Genomic DNA, 26,267 nt, shown 5'->3' with positions numbered 1-26,267 from the left:
GGGCTAGATGAGTTCTTGCTTGAGTAAGAACAAAGATGATCTGTGAGCTTTGCAGATTCCAAGAGACATATTATAGGGGGAGAGAGGATTTGTTAAAGACGATTGATATAGACTAAGAAACAGAAGAGAGAATAATTTTGGACTCCATAGAATTGTTCCCAAAATAATCAAAGATCTACTTGCAAGTCTAATAATTTTGAACTCCATAGAATTATTCACAAGGTAATCAAAGATCTACTTCCAAGCCTAATAACTCACAAGCATAACATAATATCCAATCTTTTTGTCTTGACTAGGGGGGAAATATGAAGAGTTACAGAAGAGTTCCTAAATCGTTGAGCAAAACAAGACAAATTAAACTATTATAAGACTTAAACCAATTAAGGATTCTCTACTTCTTTTAAGCACCAAAATGAGAGGGTAAAACCAAATCCTAAGTGCCAACCCATCATTGAGATTTATGTGAAAAGAGCTCGCCTTGATCATAGGCTTGCTTTCCATGGGATGAAATACTCAAACAACTACAAGCAATAATTGTCAAGCTCTAGTATTACTTCACCGACATTACTAAGTTCCAAACATAAGTAACACAATTCTTGGTTTCAATGGATACCATGTAGCTCATATTTCTGCCTCCTCCTTAGGACCTCCCTGGAGTTGTTATTAATTTGGTAGATTCATAGTGGGTGTCCAATATGGGACTCTTTAAGTGTGCAACGATGACATGGTTGTAACGTGACCTAATTCACTCCTTCCATAAAAACTAGACTACTTTGGGTAGCCCCTAGCCCTTGTCTCTCTCTCTCTCTCTCTCTCTCTCTCTCTCAATGTTGTATTCGTCCTTCCGAGCTAATATTGTTGCAAATCTATGTGCTTTGTCATTGCCTGTTGTTATGTGCTATAAACTAACGCATCATTTTTCTTGTTGTTGAAAGGAATCTTTGAATTAGGAATACCTTCTAATTTTAAAGAAGCTACCACATTGAGGGTCGATTTTTGCACCCCTCGAGGCAAAGAAATAATTACCCATGTGCCTACATCAACCTAGGAACTTAACCGGCTGCCTTAAGAGGGATACTCTGCAACCTAGATGAAAAGGGTGTCACCACTTTTATGGACCTTGAAGGAAACCCAAGGAGAATTAACTTCATCGACAATGCCTTCCACTTGAAAGGGAACCAAGCCATCACCCATGTCCCCCGTAGTCAAGCTTTGCAAGAAATGACTATTAAGAAGCATAGCACCAAGACACCTACTTGGGAAAAAACCAATAACCTAAGTTGGTTCTGCCCATCTAGCTTCTCAAGCAACAGCATCCCAATATTGGGCTAAGGCCAGCAAGGAATGAGGAGACGAATGGAAGCACTAATTATGGAGGCTCTACACATACCAATAGGAAACCACAATCTCCTCACACGGGCATTACCCATAGATAATGACAATGGGACAGATGGACCAAAACACAGTCAAAGGACTAAAAATGCATATGCAGGGCCAATCTTACCATAGACCCATGCCATGTACACTAGGATGCCACCATCTGGTGATGACATATCTCCAAGAGCTACTAGATCTCGCCACTCTTGAGCTTTCGAACCTTCTCAATCTAAGTAGTCCAAGGCATCTAAAGACGCAGTTCAAGAAGGGGATAAAAGCAGGAAAACACCAACCCCACCATCAAGGCAACAAACGAGATCTCAAAGGAATGCAGCTGACGAGTACCTAAGAAGAACGCTAAGGCTGTCTGAATGAAGGACGGTGAACAAAGTGATATCTGTTTCAGTATTTCAAACCCTAGCCTACTCCCCATGAAGCAAAATTTACCCAAGAACAAGAAGAACGATCTCATGTGCAAGATGTGCCGATGGGTGAAGAAGAGCAACCAATTGCAACATTTGGTACTGGCAAGATGCTGCAGAAAGAGCCACTACAAAAGAAAGTGTGAGGGACCACTTAGCCTCCTCACTGACAGATCAAGAAGTCACTTCTCCTAGACAACAAAGAAGAAGAAGAAGAAGAAAATGTTAGGCCTGATGGAAACACAATCTCACCCAGCTCCCTTGATGGGTAGAGTATGTGTGTGGGTGCATGTGCGTGTGCATGCGTGCATGCATCTATATAAATATATATACACATACATTGTGTGTGTGCTTGCACTGTGGATGCTGGACCCCCCAAACACGGCCTACTTTTAATAAAACGCAAATAACTGCAAAAAAAAATATGACATGGATGCAATAAGCCACACAAAAAAGCCTCAAAACAATTGCGATTTTTTTGCTTCCTTTGCAAGTGAACAAACTTCAAAAAGACGTGTCCTGTGATTGCAGATGATTCTTGTAGTGGTTGGAAGAAAAGAAGGCCAAATCTTGAGGGTGACCACATATTTTGACTGCAACTCCATAAAAAGCAGTCACTACAACCAGAAGGCATGAAACAATCAGACTCAGCTGTACTTCAGCAAGTGACTGTCCTCGCATCTCGAAATCAGGAGATTCGCATGAAGGCCCATCTGGCTGCTCATGGCAGCCAGCTGGCATCCAAGGACCGTACAATGTAAATGCAATCTGATAAAACCACAGGCCTTGCAATGTGACCAAGATTCCACTTGCTAAGTCTAAAACAAAGCTCTCAGGGAAAGCCGCATTCAGCAATGCAAACAAGATGCAGAGACTAATTAAGAGAACCAACAATTCATGATAACGACCTTCAAGCCCTGCATGACTGGTTGAATGAAAATTGAAAAGAAGGTACTCCGCAGTGAAGGCCATAGCAATAATAACATAAAGAGCTCCATCGGGTAGGGATATAAGCCTGCAAAAAAGCACAAAATTTGTGATTGTTGCTGTCTTTATGGTAAGACATCTATCACTTTGTGTGTCTGTAAGCTTCCTAATAACTGGTTTTTGAGCACAATAATCAGCTTCACCCGAATAAAACTTCGAATCATTTTGCAAGCAGCCAGATTCAAATTTTTCCATTGTTCATAGACTGGTCCGATGATACTTAGCGTTTAGACTAAACGTCTAATGCGAAGATTTCTCAGCTTACAATGTAACATTAAACAAGTAAAATCCCAGCATCTCAAAATAACAAAAATGGCCAAGAGTCATTTGGAATAAAGAAAACAGACAAATACATAAATGCAGGCAAGGACCTTTTATAATAACATATATGCTCAAAAATGACAAAAGAAGAGTCACGCTGCACAACAATACAAAAATTACTCTCCAAAACAAAAGACTGCAAAAACTTTGAAAGGGCTTTTGCCAGTACAAGAGGTTTCTTCGTGAAGTTCCTTTGTGTTGTAAAGTTGATCAGTGTAAAGATTGGGTGAAAGCTAAATTTAGTTTACTGCTCTTTAGCGAGTCTACATGCCGGTTTCATGGTTTCGTCGCCATGACAAAATCACTTTTTTCTCAAGAAGTGAGCCTTGGTTGGTTTTCAGCGAAAACACAAGAGCACAGGAACTTGGAATGACACTGTGAATGATAAGAGTGAATGACATCAGGGAAGAGGGTTCCTCTTCACAGGACAGACAGGCTATCCCTCAAGTGTTCGAAGTTGGCGAGATTCACAGCCGCCACCACTGTCTGTACCTTTTGTTGATGTGAATGCTCCACAAGTTCAAGGGTTTATGACTCGGCAACTAGACGAGGATGCGTTCAGGACTCAGTTGGTTGCTGTTGTGAATGTGTTTTCTTAGTTGGTGCAAAATCCAAGGTCTATGGAATTCTGCAAGCTCCACCAGTGTCACGGCAAAGAAGGCAACTTTCTCATGCAGTAGAGCCTGTTGAGGCTCAAGCCCCAATTCCTTATGCTTGCTAGCAGGGAAAGAAGAACTGCCATACAATGTCCGGCCATTTGTGACTTCGAAAGGAGGGTCCCAAAATTAAACAAAAATCCAGGGAAAGAAACCAACAACTGAGGTTAGTGGTTGTCACAACCTCCTGACAGAAAATCACTGACCTAGAAGCATCCAAAGGAGAATCATGCTCAATGGAAGCTATGGAGTTGGATGAAGAAGAATCAAAAAGAAAAATGAGACAAAAGAAACAATAGTTCGTTTTCGCCCTAAAAAGCTCTAAAAACATGCTTTTTGATGTTTTCTTTTGTGTTGTACATGCCTCTAAAAATCTCTTCAATGGTTGAGAATTTGGATATGCAACAAAAAGGTCAAAATTGATTCTCTCGATGAGCCCTACGCATTGACATGACCGGATTTTGATTCCGATGGTTTTAAAAAAAATTAGGGTTTTTGCAAAAAAATTCAGCATGTGTAAAGTTAATCTTTTCAAAATAAAATGAGGAACGTGCATCTGAAAGCATTTGGGAATCGGGATCGACGACAACTTTATGAACGAATCCAATAATTTTTCAATCGACGATAAGAACCATGCAATTTTGTTTTGTTTTATGAAATTTGAATGAATGTATGATGATGAGGAACGATAAATGATGATTATGAATTTGACATGGTATGGCCGATGGCATACGTCTGTCATATGATGAGTAAGATGTTCACTTTTGTCACTCTCCACAGGCTTTGGATCGACGATCGCATCCAAAGAGACATGAGTTGAAAACTTGATCTCTGATGAGATCCAATGTCATTTGTATATGCATTGGAATGGTGTACACCTGTGACATACTTTCCATATTGACTGGGAGTATGATGATTATAATTATTACGGAAAATTACTAAAATATCCTCTAATTGGTGAAAATTCCCAAAATACCCTCCATATTTTGTCAAAAATTCCCAAAATTCCCAAAATACCCTTGGATAGGAGACTAAATATCTCCAAAGAATTTTTTTTTTGTAGCTTTTTATAAGAAGATTGATTGTCTATCATTGTAAGATGTTAAAACTAGAATTTGAGCTGATTATGTAGGCTTTGATGATGAATTGCTTCATTATTTTTTAAGAAAAATACCTTATTTTGCTAGCTAATTCATGAGAAATTATGTGTTAAGCAGTCAAAAATAGATCTCAATTATCAAAAGGAATAAACTCCAAAAAAATCTAGAGCAATCCACCCAAAACAAACACAAGGGTATTTTGGGAATTTTTGAAATTTGAGGGGTATTTTAGGAATTTTCACAAATTAGAGTGGTCTTTTGGTAATTTTTCCTAATTATTATTATGATGTTCTTGGGTGTGCGATCAACACCCAAGCATGATCCAATGTCCTTTTTCGCTATGATACTAGCCACACGATCGATTTTTTAAATCCTACTATTACTTCCTACCACTGATGAGCTCCTCACGAAGCGAAACATGTTTGGTTCCACTCTCAACCCTTAACCTAGCCCCATCCTTAACCCCTTTACCTTGTGCTTAACTTTAAGTGCTACGCACGCTTGACATATTTTTACCATGTGATTGGTTTTAAAGTTCCCGTTTCTGCGTCGAGGTCATAGATGCATCTGATCATTGCGTTTGCTTGGCCAGTCACTAACTCCAATCTCTTTGTCAGAGCCAACATCCTCTGTGCTTTGCACACATTTTCTTTCCTCTTTTATGTCCTCTACTTGCATCTGTAATCATCTGTGTTGCATCGTGATGAAATGAGAAACGCTGATTGATTCACAGAACGACCCTTGGGATTGACCCTCAAAATGACCCCCGGATTTTGAGCTAACTTGATTGAGTTGCATTTGTAATCATCTGTGTTGCATCGTTATGGAATGAGAAACGCTGATCGATTCACAAAACGACCCTTGGGATTGACCCTCAAAACGACCCTCAGATTTTGAGCTAACTTGATTGAGTTTTGCAGATCCCAGTCGAGGGGTATAAACCCTAGTAGAAGAAGAAGAAGATCTACCAACTTACAGAGCCCGATTGTTCCAAAAGCTTTTGGGAGCAGTTGCTTTTTAGAACGGAAGCTTTTGGATCAAATGCTTTTGGGGCTTTGCTTTTGGGCATCCCTTGTAGTGTTTATAAGTGTCCCGAGGGCCACTCTTTTGGGGCATCTAGCGCAGAGTCTCGAAGAGATAGACCCCCGGGGAGTTGTATTTTTACGAAGCAATAATAAAGAAATACCGAAAGAGACACCAAAGTTGTTTTGAAGTAATAAAGTGTAGCAAAGTTTTGCAAATTGTAGTTATCTCTGTGTTTTTTGTCCGATCCATTGCGGGAAGGGAAAAGGTAGACACAGTTGCAACTACAGCTCAGGTTGTGAGGTCCTCATGGGGTAGAAATGTAGTTTCCCGTGTTACTAAAGACGAATCAATCCATGGAGTCATTGCTTACTCTCGAGGGCACACTTGCTTCGTGTCTGCTCATGATGCCTTTGATTCAAGTAAGCATGCCGAGCAACTTGCTCAAGAGTGGATGCAATCTTGGCTATAAGAGCAGACAAAGGTATCCAGGTTGTAGCTGATGGTGAACCAACAAACCCGGCAGCTAGGAGATTATTGCAAGAAAGGTTTCCTCACATTACCTTCTCAGCATACATGTCCCATTGCTTGCTAGAACTGCCTCTGTCGGTGGCCCCATCCTGTCGGGCGTAATCTCGAGCCACGCCGCCAATTCAGGTGAAATGAAGTTGGCCTTGGCTCCTCCATCAAAAAAGATAAGGGCTTCCTGATCATTCACTTTGCCCCAAGCGTGGCAAAGTTCTGTACTTTCGTCCAACTAGCTTGGGTCAGTTCCCATGCAATTTGGTACCAGTCCTGCTTTCATCTTGCCTTTTCTGCCACGTTCCTCCGCTGCTCTAGAACTCTTTGGCCTGTCCTCAGTATGTCCTTGTTCTGCCTTTTTGGGACACTTTGCAGAGATATGCCCTTGTTCCCCGCAACCAAAACACTTCCCCTCTTTGAGATAGTTATCCCTCTCTCTAAGAGTCAATCGGGGTTGTGTATATTTCTTTTCCTAGGGATTCTTTTTCTTTCTATTTTCATTGTTCGAGGTTTGTCTGGTCCTTTGAGTCAAAATTTTGTCAATGGGGTAAGTCAAATTCCTTGAATGTATCGAGAATCCTCATTTCACATGTCCCATTGGTTGTTGTATAGACTCAGACTTTTGTTCAAGGCATTAATCTCGGATCTCTGTAGGGAGTCCGCAGCAAAACCGCTCAACCTGTTCCTTGAAAGTAACCTTCTTAAACGAAGAGGTAGGTCAGTAAAGAATCCCAAAACCTCTCCCAATATGCGTCCAAAGAATCTCCCTTGGTCATCCGAAGATGGTTCCAAGCGGTTCTTACATCTCTTTCGTACTCTTGAGAGAGCTGTTTGAACTTCAACCACTTGACCGGGGCTTCTTTTCTCAGAAGAAGAGTGGACCACCATGTTCGGAGCCCTCCTGATCTTGGAGTGCTTTGAGTAATGCCCTCCAGAGAAGGCTATGTCAAACTACTGAATGAAGGCCAAAGCCCTCGGAGCATCTCGGAATCCACAAAAGGATTCAAATTTTATGGACTGTCCGCCCTCTTTAAATTCCTTTGCCTTCTTGCTCTTATCTTCGAGGAAATCGTATTGGTTGGCTCTGTAAGAATGCTTCTTCTTCGCATAAAAACATTTGATCGTCGAAGTCCGAACTGTCAGATCATGACTCCTCCGTAGAACTATCAGAAACTCGTTGGAATTTGATCTTCTTTCCCTTTTTCTTGTTCTTTCCAAAGCTTTGCTTTTTGCTTCGCTTCTTGCCCTTTCTCCTCCTCACTCGAGTCGGAAGAGCTAGAAGAACTGGGTAGTCCTTCAAATCGCACGTGCTTCTTCTGCTTTCTTGCAAATGCAAACGAAAATTGACGGCCCAAGTAACCGGGGTAGTCAATCCCCTTCTTGCGCTTCTTCAATTGCTTCTTCCATTGTTTCTTCGTGTCCAAAAGTTGACCGATCTGGGTCTGAACCACCTCTTGAAGTCTTCTTCAGTAAACATCCTCGGAGTAGGAAGTTTCTTGATTGCTGGTTTGATTGGTGGTTCGGTGGCTTTCTGTATTGAGTATGCACTTCACCTATGGACTTTTGTGTCAAAAATTTTGCGAACTAGGGATCTTTAGCAAACTGAAGCATCTGCTCTGTGCACTCGTCAACCTGTTGTCGACGTTGCATCTCCAAAAGTTCATACTGTGTAGGCCGAGGTGGTCCATACTCATCTTTTGCTAAGTCGCTTTAATTTGCCATATTGCCTCCTCCCGCCTCCGCGGTTGCAGAAGGGGTCAATTGATTCTTTTCGAAATCCATAAATGTCGCGAGAAAAGGGATTGGATTTCTCGGTAGAAGAGAAATCGGTCGTGCTCTGATACCACTGTAACAAACTTGGACACCCCAAGTCTAGATTCTCTAGCCACACAACAAAGATTCCTTAAAAACAATTCACAATTTAAGAGAGTCGACACGGCCCAACGTAGTTCCGTGCCAAGAGAGATTGGCCCCAAAGATTGGCGCCCCTTTCGGTATTTCCTTTATATTAATTTGTGAGCAAAGTACAACTTCTCGTGGGTGCTCGCTCTCAGACTCTGCCTCCAGATGCTCTGAGAAGTGAGTCCCTTGGGTCACTTATAAAGATTGCTAGAAGTAGAGCCCCAAAAGCAATTGAGTCCCAAAAGCAACTGCTTCCAAAATTGCCAGTAAAAAGTAGCAACGCCAATTGCGGAAACCCGTACAGCCAGGCCACGTCAGCAACCAACATAAAGCGCGAAAGTCTGTACATTCTGCCACGTCAACAAGTCAGCGCAAATCACGGAGTTCCGAGCTACTGCCACGTCAACCAGTCAACGTGAACTGCGGATTCCGTATAGCTCTGTCCGCGTCAGCAAAGGCTGCCACGTCATCAATTTGTGACACCATAGCCTACTGATTGAGTGATTCTACTGTAGTGATTGCGCCAAAGCTTATGAGCTCAGAAGTTGTCACTATAATAAACCCTAGACTGTCTATGACGTAGAACATAAAGTTACCTCTGCTTCTCTTCAACTTAAATCTATTTCTTGCCTACGGATTAAGCAATTCTATTGTAGTGATTGCGTCGGAGCTTATGAACTGAGAACTCATTACTACAATAAACCCTACACCATCTGTAATGAAACCGGCCTGTGGGGCGGTAGGCGTTGGCTTTCACCCAAAATTCTTTACTTTAAACACACATAGAGAGAACGTGCGAAGGAAACCTGTGACGGGAATTAACACTTGAACACACACACACACGGCTCGGAGCCCCTTTCGATATTTCTTTATTCTTTAACAGAGGGAATAAAACCTGTGATCTCCTACGAGCTGCCCCGCACAATCCAGGCTGAGAAACAATTGTTCTGGCCCGAATTCTGTAGCATATCTGTACTAGGACGCTTCACAGTTAGTATCCCCACGCAATAGACGACTTTCCCGACACATACGGACACTTTGCAAAACTTGGCGAGAATCTACAGCACGCTGAATTCTCTGTTTTATGCCCCGAAAATGCGCCAGATCACCTCTACAGCGGTCCCCTCACGTCCCCGAACCTCCTGGGGGTATTAGGGACTGTTAAGGGCCGAAACCCTAAACCTGCAAAAATATACGGCAGGCTGTAATTCCCTGTTTTGGGCTCCGTTTCGCGTGCCGGTCGCATCTGTAGCAAGACCTCGAGCTCCCGCACCTGTAGGGCTACTTGTCCTTTGAATCGGACAAGATTTCTCACGTGAAACCTCTCCGAATTCACCTGTACCTGCGGGGGATTAGCCACTAGCTAACCCAGTACCTGTGCAAGAGGCTCTTGCCTCGGCAATCGCGCATGAACCCACACAACTGTACATCAGTCAAATGAAAAGCCCTCTTGTGGGGCATCACATAACTGCACGTAAGGGAGAGAGAGAGCAGTGTGTACAGTGCAGGGCATCACTCCTGGCACCACACTGTACATAGAGGGAAAGGAAGCACTTCATAGCTCTTAACCTGTGGCAGGAAACTAAAAAATGAGCCTCCCAGCTATAAATTCAGCGCCACTTCTTGATGCATGAGGCAAGTGCACATAAATGTGCCACTTGGCGCATTTACAAGCATTTTCCCGTTTCGGGTTTGCCGCTTAAAAATCTCCCGACTGGTTGCTCAGTTGACTTCGTGGCAGAGTGGTAAAATGTTCCCCTAGTCATACCGGAGGTAATGACACGAACACATTTCACGGCCCAAAATAGCAGTCCCCTAAATTTTAGGAAATGATTTCGTTGGGCTCCCACTGGTCATCTAACCATCTATCTTCATTGGGACCGCATCCAAAAGTGCAATGTGGCCCACTCGGATACTTTCCGTTGGTAGTCACACCTTGACTTTAGGCCTTTATTGAGTTCACTTCCTAGTATCCACCAACTTGCTAAGTGCGACGGGAGGACCTATATGATCTTGCTCTGAGCCTAGACATCCTCTTACTATACGAATTCCAGTGCCGACCACTTCCCGTCTGCGGGTGAAACTACCGAAAACATTGGCCATACAATGTCCGACCGTTTGCTACTTCAAAAAGAGGGTCTCAAAAATAAAACAAAAAAGAAACCAACAACTAAAGTTAGCAGTTGCCAGGTCCTCATGACATAGTTAACAGCTTCCACATCCCCGTGACATACCCCCCTCTTGAAATCGCAAACGTCCTCGATTGCATACCATAAATATACGCCACTGATGATCTTGTGCTATTAACACTCTTTTATCATCGCATGAAAGGTCGTAACACATAGATACAAATGACTTAATGAGACCTTCATACTTTTGTCATTTCCATCTATTACATTGAATTCATATGTACATTTGATGTACTAGCTCCATCATTACCCCTCCTTTGCACACGTTGGGTTGGGGCATAAGTAGGCTGTAACCCAAAGGCTTCAAGGTAAAGCTGCAATACATTTGGTGACTCTCACAGTTCATGCTCTTCCATCCACTTTGCATCCATAGGCGGATAGTTCTTGAACTTCACCAAATAGCGTATGTCCTTATGTGCCAAAACTTGCTTAGGTACCAGGATCTCATCAAGTTCTTCAACTTCGGGCTGATCCTCATCTGGCATATCTTCTAGCACATCACCCACGAAGGGTCTTAGAAGACTCACGTGAAACGCATTATGAATCTTCCATGCATTAGGCAATTTTAGTCTGTAAGCCACATCGCTGATCTTGTCAAGCACTTGAAAAGGCCCATAGTAACGCATGCTGAGCTTAGGAAACAACTGTTCCTTGCCCTTCATATTCTTTAACCTTAACAGAACCCAATCACTAGGTGATAACAACAATTCACGACGGTGACAATCAACAACCTTTTTCTGCTTTGTCTGAGTCTTCTCCAAGGCAACTTTAATTTTCTTGTACATCTCATCCATGTTCTCAACATATCGATCTGCCTCAAAGATCATGTCCTTTGTATGCAAAATGGGAGGAACCTTTTTGCCGCCTTCAACAATCTAAAAAGGTGCTTTGCCAGTAGACGAATGCACCATATTCTTGTACGCATACTCAAGCATACGCAAATATTGTTCCCACTTGCCCTTCTTATCTCACACATAGCATTTCAGCAGATCTAAGACAGTAGAATTAGCCTCTTCTGACTGTCCATCAGTTTGTGGATGAAACGAAGACGAGAACTTGAGCGTAGTGCCCATGTTCTCAAACAATCCTCTCCAGAACAAACTGGTCATGAGAGGATCACGATCACTGATAATCGACTGTGGCATACCATGGTACTTAAACACATTGTACATGAACAAGTGTGCCATCTGATCAGATTTTATCTTCTTCCTAACAGGGATAAAATGGGCCTGCTTGCTGAACCTACGGATAATGGTCCATATACCATCATTCTGAAACCGGCCCGTAGGGCGGTAGGCCTTGGCTTTCACCCGAAATTCTTTACTTTAGACACACACACAGAGCACTTCGCAAAGGAGACCTGTAGCGGGAATTAACACTTAATCACACACACGGCTCGGAAGCTAGAATGCTCCGAGCACACACCGACAACCTGTAGGCCCCAAAATTGGCGCCCCTTTCGGTATTTCTTTATTCTTTAGGAGGGTAAATTACAAGGTAAGGTCTTGGGAATCCTTCACGTGTATCCACCTAGATACCATTTGATTTGGCCAAATTTCGGCAACATAACAAGCCCCAAAACTTGTGCGAAACCAATTCCCTTGCTAGAACTCACTTGCACTCACGTATACCCTCTGATTCCTGCCCAAAAACAGTAAATTCAGCATGCTGTATTTACTGGTTTTTGCCCTGTTTTCAGCCCCAAACAGTCCCCTAACTGTCCTCTGCCAGTGGGGCACGATTCCCAATGGTCCTGGTGTACGTATGGCTGAAAAACAGTAAAATTACAGCACATACACAGCCCTGATTTTGCACCTGTATGGTGAGGTTATGACCCTCACCAGTGCCTGCTTTGGAGTAGCAGCTAGCTACCCCTGTTCCTGCTCAAGGAGGCTCTTGCCTCAGCACAAAAGCATGAACCCACACAGCTGTACATCAGTCAAATGAGGAGCCCTCTTGTGGGGCATCACATAACTGCACGTAGGGGAGAGAGAGAGCAGTGTGTAGTGTGCAGGGCATCACTCCTAGCACCACACTGTACATGAGAGGTAAAGGAAGCACTCCATAGCTCTTAACCTGTGACAAAATGCATAATGGAGCTCCTCCCAGCTTAAATTTCAGCACCCATTTTTCTGGAAGAGGCAAGTGCATGAGAATTTGCCACTTGGCGCATTTACAAGCATTTTCCCGTTTCGGGTTCCCCTAGTCATACCGGAGGTAATGACGCGAACACATTTCACTGTCCAAAATAGCAGTTCCCTAAATTTTAGGAGATGCTTCCGTTGGGCTCCCACTGGTCTTCTGACCATCTATCCTCATTGGGACTGCATCCAAAAGTGCAATGTGGCCCAACTGTCGGATACTTTTTGTTGGTAGTCCCACCTTGACTTTACGCCTTAATTGAGTTCACTTCCTAGTATCCACCAACTTGTTAAGTGCGACGAGGGGACCTAATTGATCTTGCTCTGAGCCTAGACATCCTCTTACCATACGAATTCCAGTGCCGACCACATCCCGTCTACGGGTGAAACTACCGTTCACATTGGCCATACAATGTCCGACCGTCTGCTACTTCAAAAAGAGGGTCTGAAAACAAATAAAATAAACCCCATTGGAAAGAAACCAACAACCAAGGTTAGCAGTTGCCACATCTTTGTGACATGGTTAATAACTGCCACGTCCTCGTGACACATTCCCTATTGGCGTTCTTGGAAGATCAAAGATAAAGTCCATAGCAATGCTTTCCCATGGCTTATCCGGAATCGGCAGTGGTTGTAACAACCTAGTGCCTTTTGCCTGTCAAACTTGACCTTTTGGCAAATTATGCATGCTCGCACAAAGGTATCCATATCTCTCCTCAAGGTAGGCCAATAGAAGAATGTCTCTACCGCTTTAACTGTCGCATCAATGCCACGATGCCCTGCATATGGTGGGACATGACTCTCTTCCATGATCTTATGTCGTAGTGGCCTAGTGACACAAAGTCTGCCATGCATCATCATAAAACCATCTCTGAGGAGGTAGTGCTCGTGATAATGCCCGTCTTGTAGCTGTTCAAAGATCCTTGCAAAATCTTCATCAGCAGTATACTGTTCCTTCATGTCATCTAGCTCATGATGATAAGGAATCGACACACCTGAAATTTGTGGCTTCCTTGATAACGCACCAGCCACAACATTCTTCTTGCCTTCCACATGCATAATTTGGAAGTGGAACATGGAAAGAATGTTTGCCCATCGCATATGCTTTTCTGATAACTTTGACTGGGTCGAGAAGTATCGCAACGTTTGATGGTCTGTTTGGACAACAAAATCAGCACCTAAGAGATAGTGCTTCCAGCTAGAAAGCGCATGAATCACGGCCAAGAGCTCTTTCTCATAGACTTGCACAGTCCTCTCTGGCCCTTGCAAAATTCAGCTTTCATAAGCTACTACCCGTCCATCTTGCATTAGCACTGCTCCGATGCTACTGCCACACGCGTCACACTGGACCATAAGTGACTTCCTGAGATCTGGCAAAACAATTGCTCGATCTGAAGTCAACTTTTCCTTTAAGAGACTAAAAGCTGAAATCTCTTTTTGGGTCCATCTGAAAGTGACCTCTTTTTTTTGCAAAGCGTGAAGAGGCAATGCTATCTTTGCAAAATTTCTAATAAACCTTCTATAGTAGGAACACAATCCCAAGAAGCTTCTGACATAGTGCACAGTCTTCAAGTCTGGCCATGTCTTAATAGCTTTGATCTTTGTGGGATCCATTCTGACACCATCCTTTGAGATTATGTGGCCAAGAAAGTGGATCTCTTCCAGGAAGAATTCACTTTTCTTAGGATTGACAAGTAGCCTGTGATTTGCACAACTCTTCGAACACAATGGTCAAGTGACGCCTATGCTCCTCTTCATTCTTCGAAAACACTATCATGTCATCGAAGAACATCCCAACAAACTGCTGATGCGAGCGGAAAATCCGGTCCATCATTCTGTTGAACGTGGCACGAGCATTTGTTAGCCCAAACGGCATCACTAGAAACTCATAAAGACCAAATGTCGTTCTAAACGTAGTCTTGTGCACATCCTCTGGCCTTATACGAATCTGATGGTACCCACTCTTAAGGTCTATCCTGCTGAAAATTGCAACACCCTCTAAACGATCGAGAATATCATCAATTCTAGAAATAGGAAACCTATTCTTGATGGTATTCTTATTCAACGCACGGTAATCAATACACATGCGCCATGAGCCATCCTTCTTCTGCACTAGGAGCACTGGGGAGCAAAAGGGTGAAGAACTAGGCTGAATCAACCCCTTCTCAAATAACTCCTCAACCTGGCCCATCATCTCAACCTGGCTACACCCTGGCACCAAATCTGTCCGATGGTCCTCAGGTCTCTCTAGTGGTAATTGCCACGGTAATGAATCGGAAAAAACAGTCACTAAACTTTTGCAAAAATACTGACCTTTCTTTATCTAACACAAACAAATTTGATTGATCACTATCTGGACATCATGTGCAAAAAACAAGTACACAGAAAGATGATTCTTTATTACAGAAGTGATAGCAGAAGTAGATACAATAGGGACTCACTCTCCTTTAAGCTTTACATCCAAGATGTGAGTTTTGCCCCTATGCTGTACAGTGATCTTTTTGTTGTAGGCATCCAAGACTCCATGCACTCGCAACATCCACGGGATCCCCAACAAGGCGTCACATCCTTCCAACAGCATGATGTAGAACTCTTCTATGTCCACATCCGACTGAATATGCAGACGCAGCTTTCCAATGATGGGAGTAACACACTCTGAGTGGCTAGGACATGCCAAACATGCCTCTGCTGTGTACCCCATCTCTTCAGCTCTGATGCCCAGCTTCATAGCTAACTCTGGTGAGATAAAATTGGCTTTGGCACCTGGATCAAAGAAGATGAGTGCCGTCTGATCCCTAACTTTACCCCATGCCCTGCATAACTCACTGGCATCTGTGATGGGCCTGTCACCCACCATGTCTGGCACTAAACCTGCCGTGGGTTTAGGCTTCTTGCCTTTTTGGTCTTCTTTATCCTCTGAGTCAGCTGGTCTTTTCCTTTGTGGACAATTGGTAGCAAAGTGACCAGGCTGCTCGCATATAAAGCATTTGTTTTCAGCCATTAGGACCTTCTTTTCCTAGAGGGACTTGCGCACAAAAGGCTTCCTTTTCTGTTTCTTTGCATGCGCTCCAGAAGTCCCGGCTGAATCCTTGTCTTTGGTGGCCTTTTCTGACCCATGTGATGCATCAGGAGCCGTTTTCACAAAGGGCTTCTTCGCTGAATTTTTCTTTTGTTGCCCTCCTTTGTTGTTGCTCGGAAATCCACTGTCCTCTCCTTTCAACAAGGCAAGACCAGTGTTCGCAACTTCCATTAACTGAGTGAGGGTAGCCACTCTGTTCTTGGTACAGTAATCGCTAAGCCCTTTAGGCAGCCCACAATAGTACTTCTCTATCTGCTCTCTCAATGGCACAAATCTGTAGGAGGTCACTGAGAGTAACGCTTTACAAAACCTTCTATTGTACTCCACCAAGCTCTTGCATGAAGCTGAAGTAAGCTGGCGCCAATCTGTCATGACGTCGGCTTCAAATTCATTTGATAGCCAAGCAAATGCAAACATTTGCTTGAAGTAAACCCAAGTGGCGGATGCCTCTCCTTGCATTAACAATGTCGTCCACCAAGTAAACGCATTGTCCTTTAAGAAAGTGGCAGCTTTCCTAACTTTCGAGGCCTCTGTAAAATTCCCTCCTGCATAAGCTATATCAAACTGCTGGAGGAAAGTGATAGCCTTTGTCTTATCCTCGAAACCACTGAAGGTACTGAACTTTACAGCTGCACCACCTTCTTTGTAAGCTTTTGGTTTCTCCAGTGCCCCCAAGTTGTCATAAGGAATGGTCTGCAACATGGGCACTGTAGTAGGCATGATCGGCACATCTTGGCCATTCACATTTTGTGTCAGAGGTGCAACATCTGGCTGCTGTCCAAAAAAACCAGCCATGCCAAAATGACCCTATGGCACCCCAAACTGGCCGTGGTTGCTCTGAAAACCTTGCTGCATGCCGATACTACCATACATGGGGTTTGGCATCATGCCTTGCATAGCCCCAAACACTGTTCTTGGCATGTATGGCTGACTTCTAAGCGCATAAGCAGCCATACTTTGGAACACTGATCCACCCCCGAAATACCCAGGATGTACTGTGGGTGGTGGAAAAAATGGGTGCATCGCTTGGTATACAGTTCCCTGTCCATTCAAGACAGCATGCTCGCTCTGAAAGGTGGCGGGCTGAACTGGCATAACCTGTGGAATAGGCGCTCTAGCCACCTCTTCAAGCACAGGAGGAACCTGTTTTGGAGCCCCCTGACTCCGCAACATGCGAGTGTTCCCTATCCTCCTGAGCCGCATGAAGTACCTGGGCTTGTGCCTCAACAAGCTCCGTACGCGGCGTAGGTTGGCTATTTTGCTGTTGCACTGGTGGCACTTGCAAGAACTCCATAAACCTTGGATTCTGCACCAGCTGCGAAAACACATTCACCGCGGCAACTAGCTGAGTCTTGAATGCATCATCCTCAAGTTGCCCAGTCATAAAGCCCTGTACTACTGGAGGGACATTCACATTGACAGGAGGTACATACTGACGTGACCGTGAGCTCTCGCCAATCTCAAAAACCATAGGATCTCATGCCTGTCCTTTGAAGAGGAACCCTCTTCCATAATGCCCTTCCCTTTGTCGGCCATAGTGTAATCCCGCGTTCCTGCACTCTGTCTTTACCCAAAACAACTGAGGCTCGCTTCTTGAGGAAAAAGTGATTCATGTCCCGGCAAATGAAACCTTGAAACCGGCTCGTGGGGTGGTAGGCGTTGGCTTTCACCCGAAATTCTTTACTTTTAACACACACAGAGAGAACGTGCGAAGGAAACCTGTGACGGGAATTAACACTTGAACACACACACGGCTCGGAAGCTAGAATGCCTCGAGTAGATGCTGACAACCTGTAGGCCCCAAAATTGGCGCCCCTTTCGGTATTTCTTTATTCTTTAACAGAGGGAATAAAACCTGTGATCTCCTACGAGCTGCCCAGCATAATCCAAGCTGAGAAACACCTGTTCTAGCCCGATTTCGGCAACATAACTGTACTAAGACACTTCACAGTCAGTATCCCCACGCAATAGATGACTTTCCCGACGCATACGGACACTTTGCAAAACCTGGCGAGAATCTGCAGCACGCTGAATTCTCTGTTTTCTGCCCCGAAAATGCGCCAGATCACCTCTACAGCGGTTCCATCGTGTCCCCGAACCTCCTGGGGGTATTAGGGACCGTTTAGGGCCGAAACCCTAAACCTGAAAAAATACACAGCAGGCTGTAATTCCCTGTTTTGGGCTCCGTTTCGCGTGTCGGTCGCATGTGTAGCAAGACCTCGAGCTCCCGCACCTGTAGGGCTACTTGCCCTTTGAATCGGACAAGATTTCTCACGTGAAACCTCTCCGAATTCACATGTACCTGCAAGGGATTAGCCACTAGCTAACCCAGTACCTGTGCAAGAGGCTCTTGCCTCGGCAATCGCGCATGAACCCACACAACTGTACATCAATCAAATGAAAATCCCTCTTGTGGGGCATCACATAACTGCACGTAAGGGAGAGAGAGAGTAATGTGTAGCGTGCAGGGCATCACTCCTGGCACCACACTGTACATAGAGGGAAAGGAAACACTCCATGCTCTTAACCTGTGTGCAGGAAACTAAAAAATGAGCCTCCAAGCTATAAATTCAGCGCCACTTCTTGATCCATGAGGCAAGTGCACAAAAATGTGCCACTAAGGCATTTACAAGCATTTTCCCGTTTCGGGTTTGCCGCTTAAAAATCTCCCGACTGGTTGCTCAGTTGACTTCGCGGCAGAGTGGTAAAATGTTCCCCTAGTCATACCGGAGGTAATGACGCAAACACATTTCATGGCCCAAAATAGCAGTTCCCTAAATTTTAGGAAATGATTTCGTTGGGCTCCCACTGGTCATCTAACCATCTATCCTCATTGGGACCGCATCCAAAAGTGCAATGTGGCCCAACTGTCGAATACTTTCTGTTGGTAGTAACACATTGACTTTAGGCCTTTATTGAGTTCACTTCCTAGTATCCACCAACTTGCTAAGTGCGACGGGGGGACCTATATGATCTTGCTTTGAGCCTAGACATCCTCTTACTATACGAATTCCAGTGCCGACCACTTCCCGTCTGCGGGTGAAACTACCGAAAACATTGGCCGTACAATGTCCGACTGTTCGCTACTTCAAAAAGAGGGTCTCAAAAATAAAACAAAAAAGAAACCAACAACTAAAGTTAGCAGTTGCCACGTCCTCGTGACATAGTTAACAGCTACCACGTCCCCGTGACATATAACGTAGAACATAAAGTTGAATCTGCTTCTCTTAAAGTTTAATCTATATCGTGCATCTTTTGTATTTGTGTTAACTCGTGCTTTGTGTGTGGCCAAAAGGACATATATTCATAATAGTGGACGTTTCGACTACACAACCACGACTCCAACTCGACAACACTGCAACGTCCGTTATTTGCATCCAATTCCCCATGCCTATGCATTTGCTTGGCCCAACACATAAATCCTACGGGGCAAGGCACAACTTCCGTTTCTTATAATTTTTGGAAAGACCATAGAGCCAAATAGCACTTCTCCATGACGTCTACTGTATATTTAGCATTTTCACTTTGCGTCTAACTGTACGATGAAATGTTTAACTATTCACATTGCTTTTATGTAGCTTGATTCAAACATTGTCCTCCAACTTGCACAATTGGACGACACCCGTATACAATTACCATGTCGGTAGTACATTTTATTTATTTAGTCTGTTGATGCTTTCTGTATTTTTTGAGTTTGTCAATGCTTCCTTAAGTTTAGTTTAGCCACATGTTTTCCTCACTGGTGCATGCTCAATTCCGATCATTGTATCCATATATCAAATAGACATGCACTTCTTTTCGGAAATTTGGCAACACATCTTATATAGTGTAACCAAACCTTCTCCTCTGCATAACTGTTCTATAGCACGAGGACAACCCTTTATCCCGACATTTTCCTCCTCATATATGTTCTGCACCAGGCTTTGTGATCGACAGCCATGCTACCTCTCTCTCCCATTCAAGCTTATGTGAGGAAGGAAGACATTGGAGGAGGTGCTGCCTAAGTGATTGCATGAGGAAGCCATTGCTGAATTTTTCTTCATCGAAAGACATCACTCGCACATTCCACGTGCGAGAGAAAGACAACCAATTGTGTGATCCTTTGGGGTGGCACACAGATGAGTGCGCTTCTCCAACTGTTGTATGTCCTTATAAGGGCAACACACGCAAACGAGGAGAAACCAACATGATTGTTCTTTTTACTTGTTTGACGGTGATTCCATGCTGAATTCTCAGCCCATATACTTGTACTTCAAGAGGAACAAACATATTCTTGTGAAGGGGCCCGGCCGTTTCGGGTAAAGGCCGTGTCACTCTCAATCTTCTCTCTCTATCTCTTTAATTTGTCTCTCTCAGTCTTTCAAGTTATCCATATCTCTACACATATGTCCCTCTCTCTCAAGCTCTAATGGGAGATTAATATGTATCTTTTATGCAAAGTATTAATTGGCAATAATAAGCATGTGGTGTGTCAAGGGCGAGTTGCATTGGTATCAGAGCAGAATTACCTTCCTTACCATCCAGGTAATTAAAAGAGGTCTTGGATTTGAAGACTTTTGTTGCCATGAAGATGTCAAGCCATAGAGAGAGATCGAGGTTAACATCACATTAAGGTCGGCAACGAGTTTAGCAATCGCATCTAGATCCACATCGGACCTCATTGATGTCGGACTAACTAACCCTTATTGCGATAATGTCCATCAATCTCAAGACCAAAATGCTGCAATCATTTCGTCTTTGAATCCTGCACTCAAAAACAATCACACGAGTGAGCACACAAAAATCAGATTCATTTCGGGAATTCCCATGTCGAAGTGCTTCTTTCACAAAGTCATATAGCAGAATACTGTCAGCCCATCAAAATCCCTAAAATCCAAAGGAAGATCAGTGACTTAATTCCTTTTGTGTAACCCGTGACAAAGGAACGGATGACTCCCCTCTTGTACAGTCTCGTCTGCACCAGATTCAACCTTGCTGATCCACGGGATCTCTTGGAATAGACGAAGCTAGACCGAAAGCCTCAGGGTAAAGTTCTAGTATCTGAGGAGTATCTGCTAGGTCCTTCTCCTCCATCCACTTCGCAAACAATGTCGGATAAGAACTACCGTTCACTTTACCTCTCTCTTTCCTTTCCTTGTGAGCCAGTTCTGTTCTAAAACGAGAATCTCCTCGCTCTCTTCTACTTCAAGTTGCTCCTTAGGCTCCCTATCTATTGGCACCTCACCCTTGAAAGGTTTCAAGAGATTCACATGAAAAGCATTGTGAATCTTTTAAGTATCTGGCAACTTCAGTCTGAAGGATACATCGTTTATCTTTTCTTGAATCTGGAAAGGGCGATAGTACCGCATTCTTAGCTTTGGAAAAAGTTGCTCCTTTCCCTTACGTTTCCTAAGGCGTGCCTTCTCAAACCGTAAGAGCAACCAATCATCCTCCTTCAACTATAGTCGCGTCGATGTCTATCAGTTGCCTTCTTATGCAATGCTTGACACTTCTCAAGAGCCTCGCGAACCTTGGAAAAGCAGTGTCCAAATCTCTCGTATATTGATCTGCTTCAAAAATCTTATCCTGGGTCTGGAGAATTCTTTGATCTACCAGGTGATTCCCTTTTCCTTTCTTTCCTTGTACCCTCGGACATGTGGGTAGCTTCGCTAGCTTCCCCTGTCCATTGGTAGGTCAGTCTCAATTGAACCCTGAGGCGCACTATTATCTAATCCCCTTTCTCTAGAATCCTCTGGTGAACTTGCATCTCGTTCCCTTAATTTGTTGAAACATTCGGATGTGCTACCATCTGATTTTTTCCAGAATCTTGTAATGAGTTATCATCCGGTTCCCTTGATTCATTCTCTTCAATCTGGAAGTCTTTTGCCTTGTTGAGGTGGATACTATCCTGTTCGTAAGATAAGTCAATGAGCCGGCATGCATTCCAAATTGTTGCTTAGCATGTCCCATAAGTCTCTGATGGAGTCAGACTTTTGGTTCAAACAATAGTCTCTAATCTCTTTTGGCAACCACATCAAAACCACTCAACCTGGTCTCTCTGGCAAGTAAGTATCCAAAAACCTTTGGCGGTAGTCATCCAATGTATCTTTCTTCTCAATTACCTCAAATGGTGCCTTCCCCGGCGAAGAATGAACTGTGTTGTTGTAGGCAATCTCCACCAAGGGCAAATACTTTTTCCATTGAGTCTTCTGATCCGAAGTATAAAACTTCCACAAATCCAAAACCATTGAATTGGCTATCTCAAATTGCCCATCTGTCTACGGGTGGTGGAACGAGGACGAGAACTGCAACCGCGTATTCTTTGTCTTTGTTATTATCTTGTACACTCTTCTTGATTCATTACAGATGCAAATGCGAAGTGTGACTAACCCAGGAGGACCATTGTTCTCGAATGGTCACAAACCTTCGCTCTAAAGACATGCCTCTTCACCAACAGCCACACTCCTTCGACGACTAGTCATGCCCCTTCAACCAATGGTTGCGGCTCTTCATCGAATGGATGTGTCTCTTCACCTAAAGACATGTCTATTCGCCTAAAGGATGTGTCTCTTCGTGAGGGGTCATACCTTTTCATTTGTGACTCTTCGTCTCGTATATTGTACTCAATTGTCACGCATTCATGGAATCAATCAAACACAGAGTCTTCTAAGTCTTATCTCATAGCCAAGTTCAAGTTTCTTAAGTCTTAATCATGAGTTTAAGTACTTAGTAAAGGATTAGTTCCTAGAATCCTTACAAGATTGCCCTCCAAAACAACTAGGAGACCGGAGCGCTTAACTGTCCTCTTTATCGGAATGCAGTGGGCCTGTTTATTAAATCTGTCGATGACTGTCCAAATGCCATCATGTACACTTTCAGTCTTGGGAAGATGAAAAATAAAATCCATGGCAATGCTTTCCCAAGGACAAGAGGGTATGGGTAAAGGCTGTAGAAGTCTTGGTGCCTTATGCGTGTCAAACTTGACCTTTTTGCATACGAAAGAACTATGAACAAACTCGTCCACATCCTTTTTGAGCCTTGGCCAGCAAAAGTAACGCTCAACACCCTTCAAGGTAGTATCTATGCCGCGGTGGCTGAAACCCCCGGCCTGTACTTTCAAAAAGGGCGGTAGACCTTAGACTTAAACCTTATTTGCTTTCACCCATTTAATTTGTCGCCCACTTTACCTGTACTTTCAAGACACAACAAAGGGGAAAGGGATATAGGCTGCTAGAATGCACCTGTATGAGAAGACAGACACCAGATTGGCCCCTAACTTAGGCGCCCCTTTCGGTATTTCTTTATTGTTTAAAAGAGGGAATAAACGCTGTGGTTCCCTACAAGCTGCCCCGCACAAGCTTGGCTGAATTTCAATTGTTCCGGCCCGATTTCGGTAGCATAACTGTACTAGGACCCTTCACAGTCAGTATTGAATGACTTTCCCGACGCATACGGGCACTTTGCAAAACTTGGCGAGAATCTGCAGCATGCTGAATTCTCTGTTTTCAGCCCCGAAAATACGCCAGATCACCTGTACAGCGGTCCCCTCGCGTCCCCAAACCTCCTAGGGGTATTAGGGTCCATTTAGGGCCAAAACCCTAAACCTGCAAAAATACACAGCAGGCTGTAATTCACTGTTTCAGGCTCCGTTTTGCGTGCCGGTCGCATCCGTAGCAAGCCCTCGAGAACCCACACCTGTAGGGCTACTTGCCCTTTGAATCAGACGAGATTTCTGACGTGAAAACTCTCCGAATTCACCTGTACCTGCGGGGGCTTAGCCGCTAGCTAATCCAGTACCTGTGCAAGAGGCTCTTGCCTCGGCAATCGCGCATGAACCCACATAACTGTACATTGGTCAAATGAAAAGCCCACTAGTGGGGCATAACATACTGCCATAGGGGGGAGAGAGACCAGTGCGTAGCGTGCAGGGCATCACTCCTGGCACCGCACTGTACATAAGAGGGAAAGGAAGCACTCCATTGAAGCTCTCAACCTGTGTGACACCATGAAAATGAGCCTTCTCCTCTCTAAAATCAGCGCCCCCTTCTCTTGCATGAGGAAACTGCACAGAAATTTACAAGCCATTTCCCGTTTCGGGGTTGCCGCCTAAAAATCTCCTGACCGGTTGCCTAGTTGACTTCGCGGCAGAGTTGTAAAATGTTCCCCTAGTCATACCGGAGGTAATGACGCGAACACATTTTCATGTCCCAAAATAGCAGTTCCCTAAATTTTAGGAGATGCTGCCATTGTATCTTTCTAAGTCATCTGACCCCCTTTGTACACTACAGCCACACCCAGAACTGAAATGTAGCCTCTGTAGCAAAGGATTCCACTTTGGCTAGTCAATGACCCCACTTTGGCTAGCCATAGTCCTTGTCCAACCTTAGTGCTCTCTTGCCTCAGGCCTGGATTCCCTCTGAACAGTTCCACACTAGCTATGCAATGCAGGGCAATTAGATTTCCTGAGGGGTGTTTCCAAAAAGTATGAGTAAATAAATAATAAGAAAGAAATCAACAAAAAGGATAGATAGTAGTCACACGCTGGTGACATACCCCCCTCTTGAAATCTCAAACGTCCTCGTTTGCATCTATGGCGTACATGCTATTCAACACCTGTCGACACATGTACGACACATACATGCTCATTGTCAACCCTAGTGTATACGACACCTTGTCAACACATGTATTGCCTGCGTGTGAATCCTGTCCCAATGACATAGTGGTAGCTTCGCACTGTGCCATTGCTTTGAGTCATTAACTTTCCAATGACAAAATGGTAGCTTCACATTTTGCCACTGTCTTTTAGTACACGTTGGATCCAGTAACACTTTCGAGCATACCCAAACCGACAGTTTAAGAATGCAGTTACACATGTACCCTTTACTAGAAGCAATTACTGTATCCTTGACAAACTGACAAGAAATACTCACTTCTACAGCACTAACTGAAGTTTTAGACTTTCCATAAGAGCAATTGCCAAATTGACAATCTGTACAGCTAACATTCATAGCTAACATTCATGTAACATGTATTTGATTTGAGCTCACTTTAAATACCATGTACATCATTTGTTTCAGAAGCCATTGTCACACTGACAATCCATGTAGCTTTGAAACTCAGGGGTCAAGGTAGGTTGCAAATCGAAGGCTTCAAGGTAAAGTGATAACACAGTTGGTGACTCTGCAAGTTCACCTTCTTCCATCCACTTAGCATCCATTGGTGGATAGTTTCTGAACTTCACCAAGTAATGCCTAGCAACCTTGCCTTTCACTTTTCTTTCTTTATGTGCCAAAATCTGTTCTAGGACCAAGATCTCGTCAAGTTCCTTGACTTCCGACTGATCTTCAGCTGGCATATCCTCTGGCACATCACCCACATAGGATCTGAGAAGACTCACATGAAACGCATTGTGAATCTTCCAACTCTCAGGCAATTTCAACCTATATGCAACATCATTGATTATGTCGGATATTGAAAAGGCCCATAGTAACGCATGCTGAGCTTTGGAAACAGTCTTTCCTTGCCCTTCATCTTCTTTAACCTTGCCTTTTCAAAGCGTAGAAGCACCCAATCACCAAGTGAAAATACCACTTCACGACGGTGACGATCAGCTGCTTTCTTTTGCTTTGCATAAGTCTTTTCCAAGGCCACTTTGACCTTCTTGTACATTTCATCCATGTCCTGAACATACTTATCTGCTTCAAATATCTGGTCCTTTGTATGCAGTATGGGAGGAACTTTCTTGCCACCTTCAACTATCTCAAAAGGTGCCTTGCCAGTTGATGAATGCACTGTATTATTGTATGCATACTCCACCAATGGCAAATACTGCTCCCACTTCCCTTTATGCTCTGACACGTAGCACTTTAGCAGATCTAGGGAATTTGCCTCTTCTGACTGCCCATCTGTTTGAGGATGAAATGACGAAGAGAATTTGAGCGTGGTGCCCATATTCTCAAACAAGCCTCTCCAGAACAAACTTGTCATGCGTGGATCACGATCGGTAACAATCGACTGCGGCATGCCATGATACTTGAAAATATTGCTCATAAACAAGCATGCCATCTGATCTGGCTTTATCTTCTTCCTGACAGGAATAAAATGAGCCTGCTTGCTGAATCTGCAAATGATGGTCCAAATACCATCGTTTTTTGTATGCGTTCTCGGAAGATCAAAGATAAAATCCATAGCAATACTTTCCCATGGTTTATCTTGAATAGGTAGTGGTTGCAATAACCCTGGTGCCTTTTGCCTGTCAAACTTGACCTTCTGGCAAATTAGGCATTCTCGCACAAAGGCATCCACATCTCTTCTCAATGTAGGCTAGTAGAAGAATGTCTCAACCGCTTTAACTGTAGCATCGATACCACGATGCCCTGCATACGGTGGGACATGACTCTCTTCCATAACTTTGCGTCGCAATGGCTTTGTGACACACAATCTGCCATGCATCATCATGAACCCATCTTTGAGAAGATAGTGTTCATGACGTTGTCCATCCATTAGCTGCTCGAAGACCCTTGCAAAATCTTCATCATTTGCGTACTATTCCCTCATATGATCAAGTTC

General features: G+C 43.9%; 1 protein-coding gene across 1 annotated transcript in view; it reads right to left on the bottom strand.

Annotated features, from left to right (window-relative positions):
• Nucleotides 1–2,251: 2,251 nt before the first annotated feature.
• Nucleotides 2,252–26,267, bottom strand: part of LOC147451076 (plant viral-response family protein) — a 65,818-nt gene continuing 41,802 nt past the window's right edge. Inside the window, exon 2 of the mRNA XM_086520025.1 lies at nucleotides 2,252–2,814. Coding sequence (XP_086376151.1) covers nucleotides 2,304–2,814 — 511 coding nt within the window. The 3' untranslated portion in view covers nucleotides 2,252–2,303. The remainder of the gene's footprint in view (nucleotides 2,815–26,267) is intronic.

This window comes from Adiantum capillus-veneris, chromosome 9 (genome assembly GCF_014529385.1).
Source record: "Adiantum capillus-veneris isolate H3 chromosome 9, ASM1452938v2, whole genome shotgun sequence".
NCBI lineage: Eukaryota > Viridiplantae > Streptophyta > Polypodiopsida > Polypodiales > Pteridaceae > Adiantum > Adiantum capillus-veneris.
Note: the sequence above shows the minus strand (reverse complement) of the source record. Positions and strands in the feature narration are given on the sequence as shown.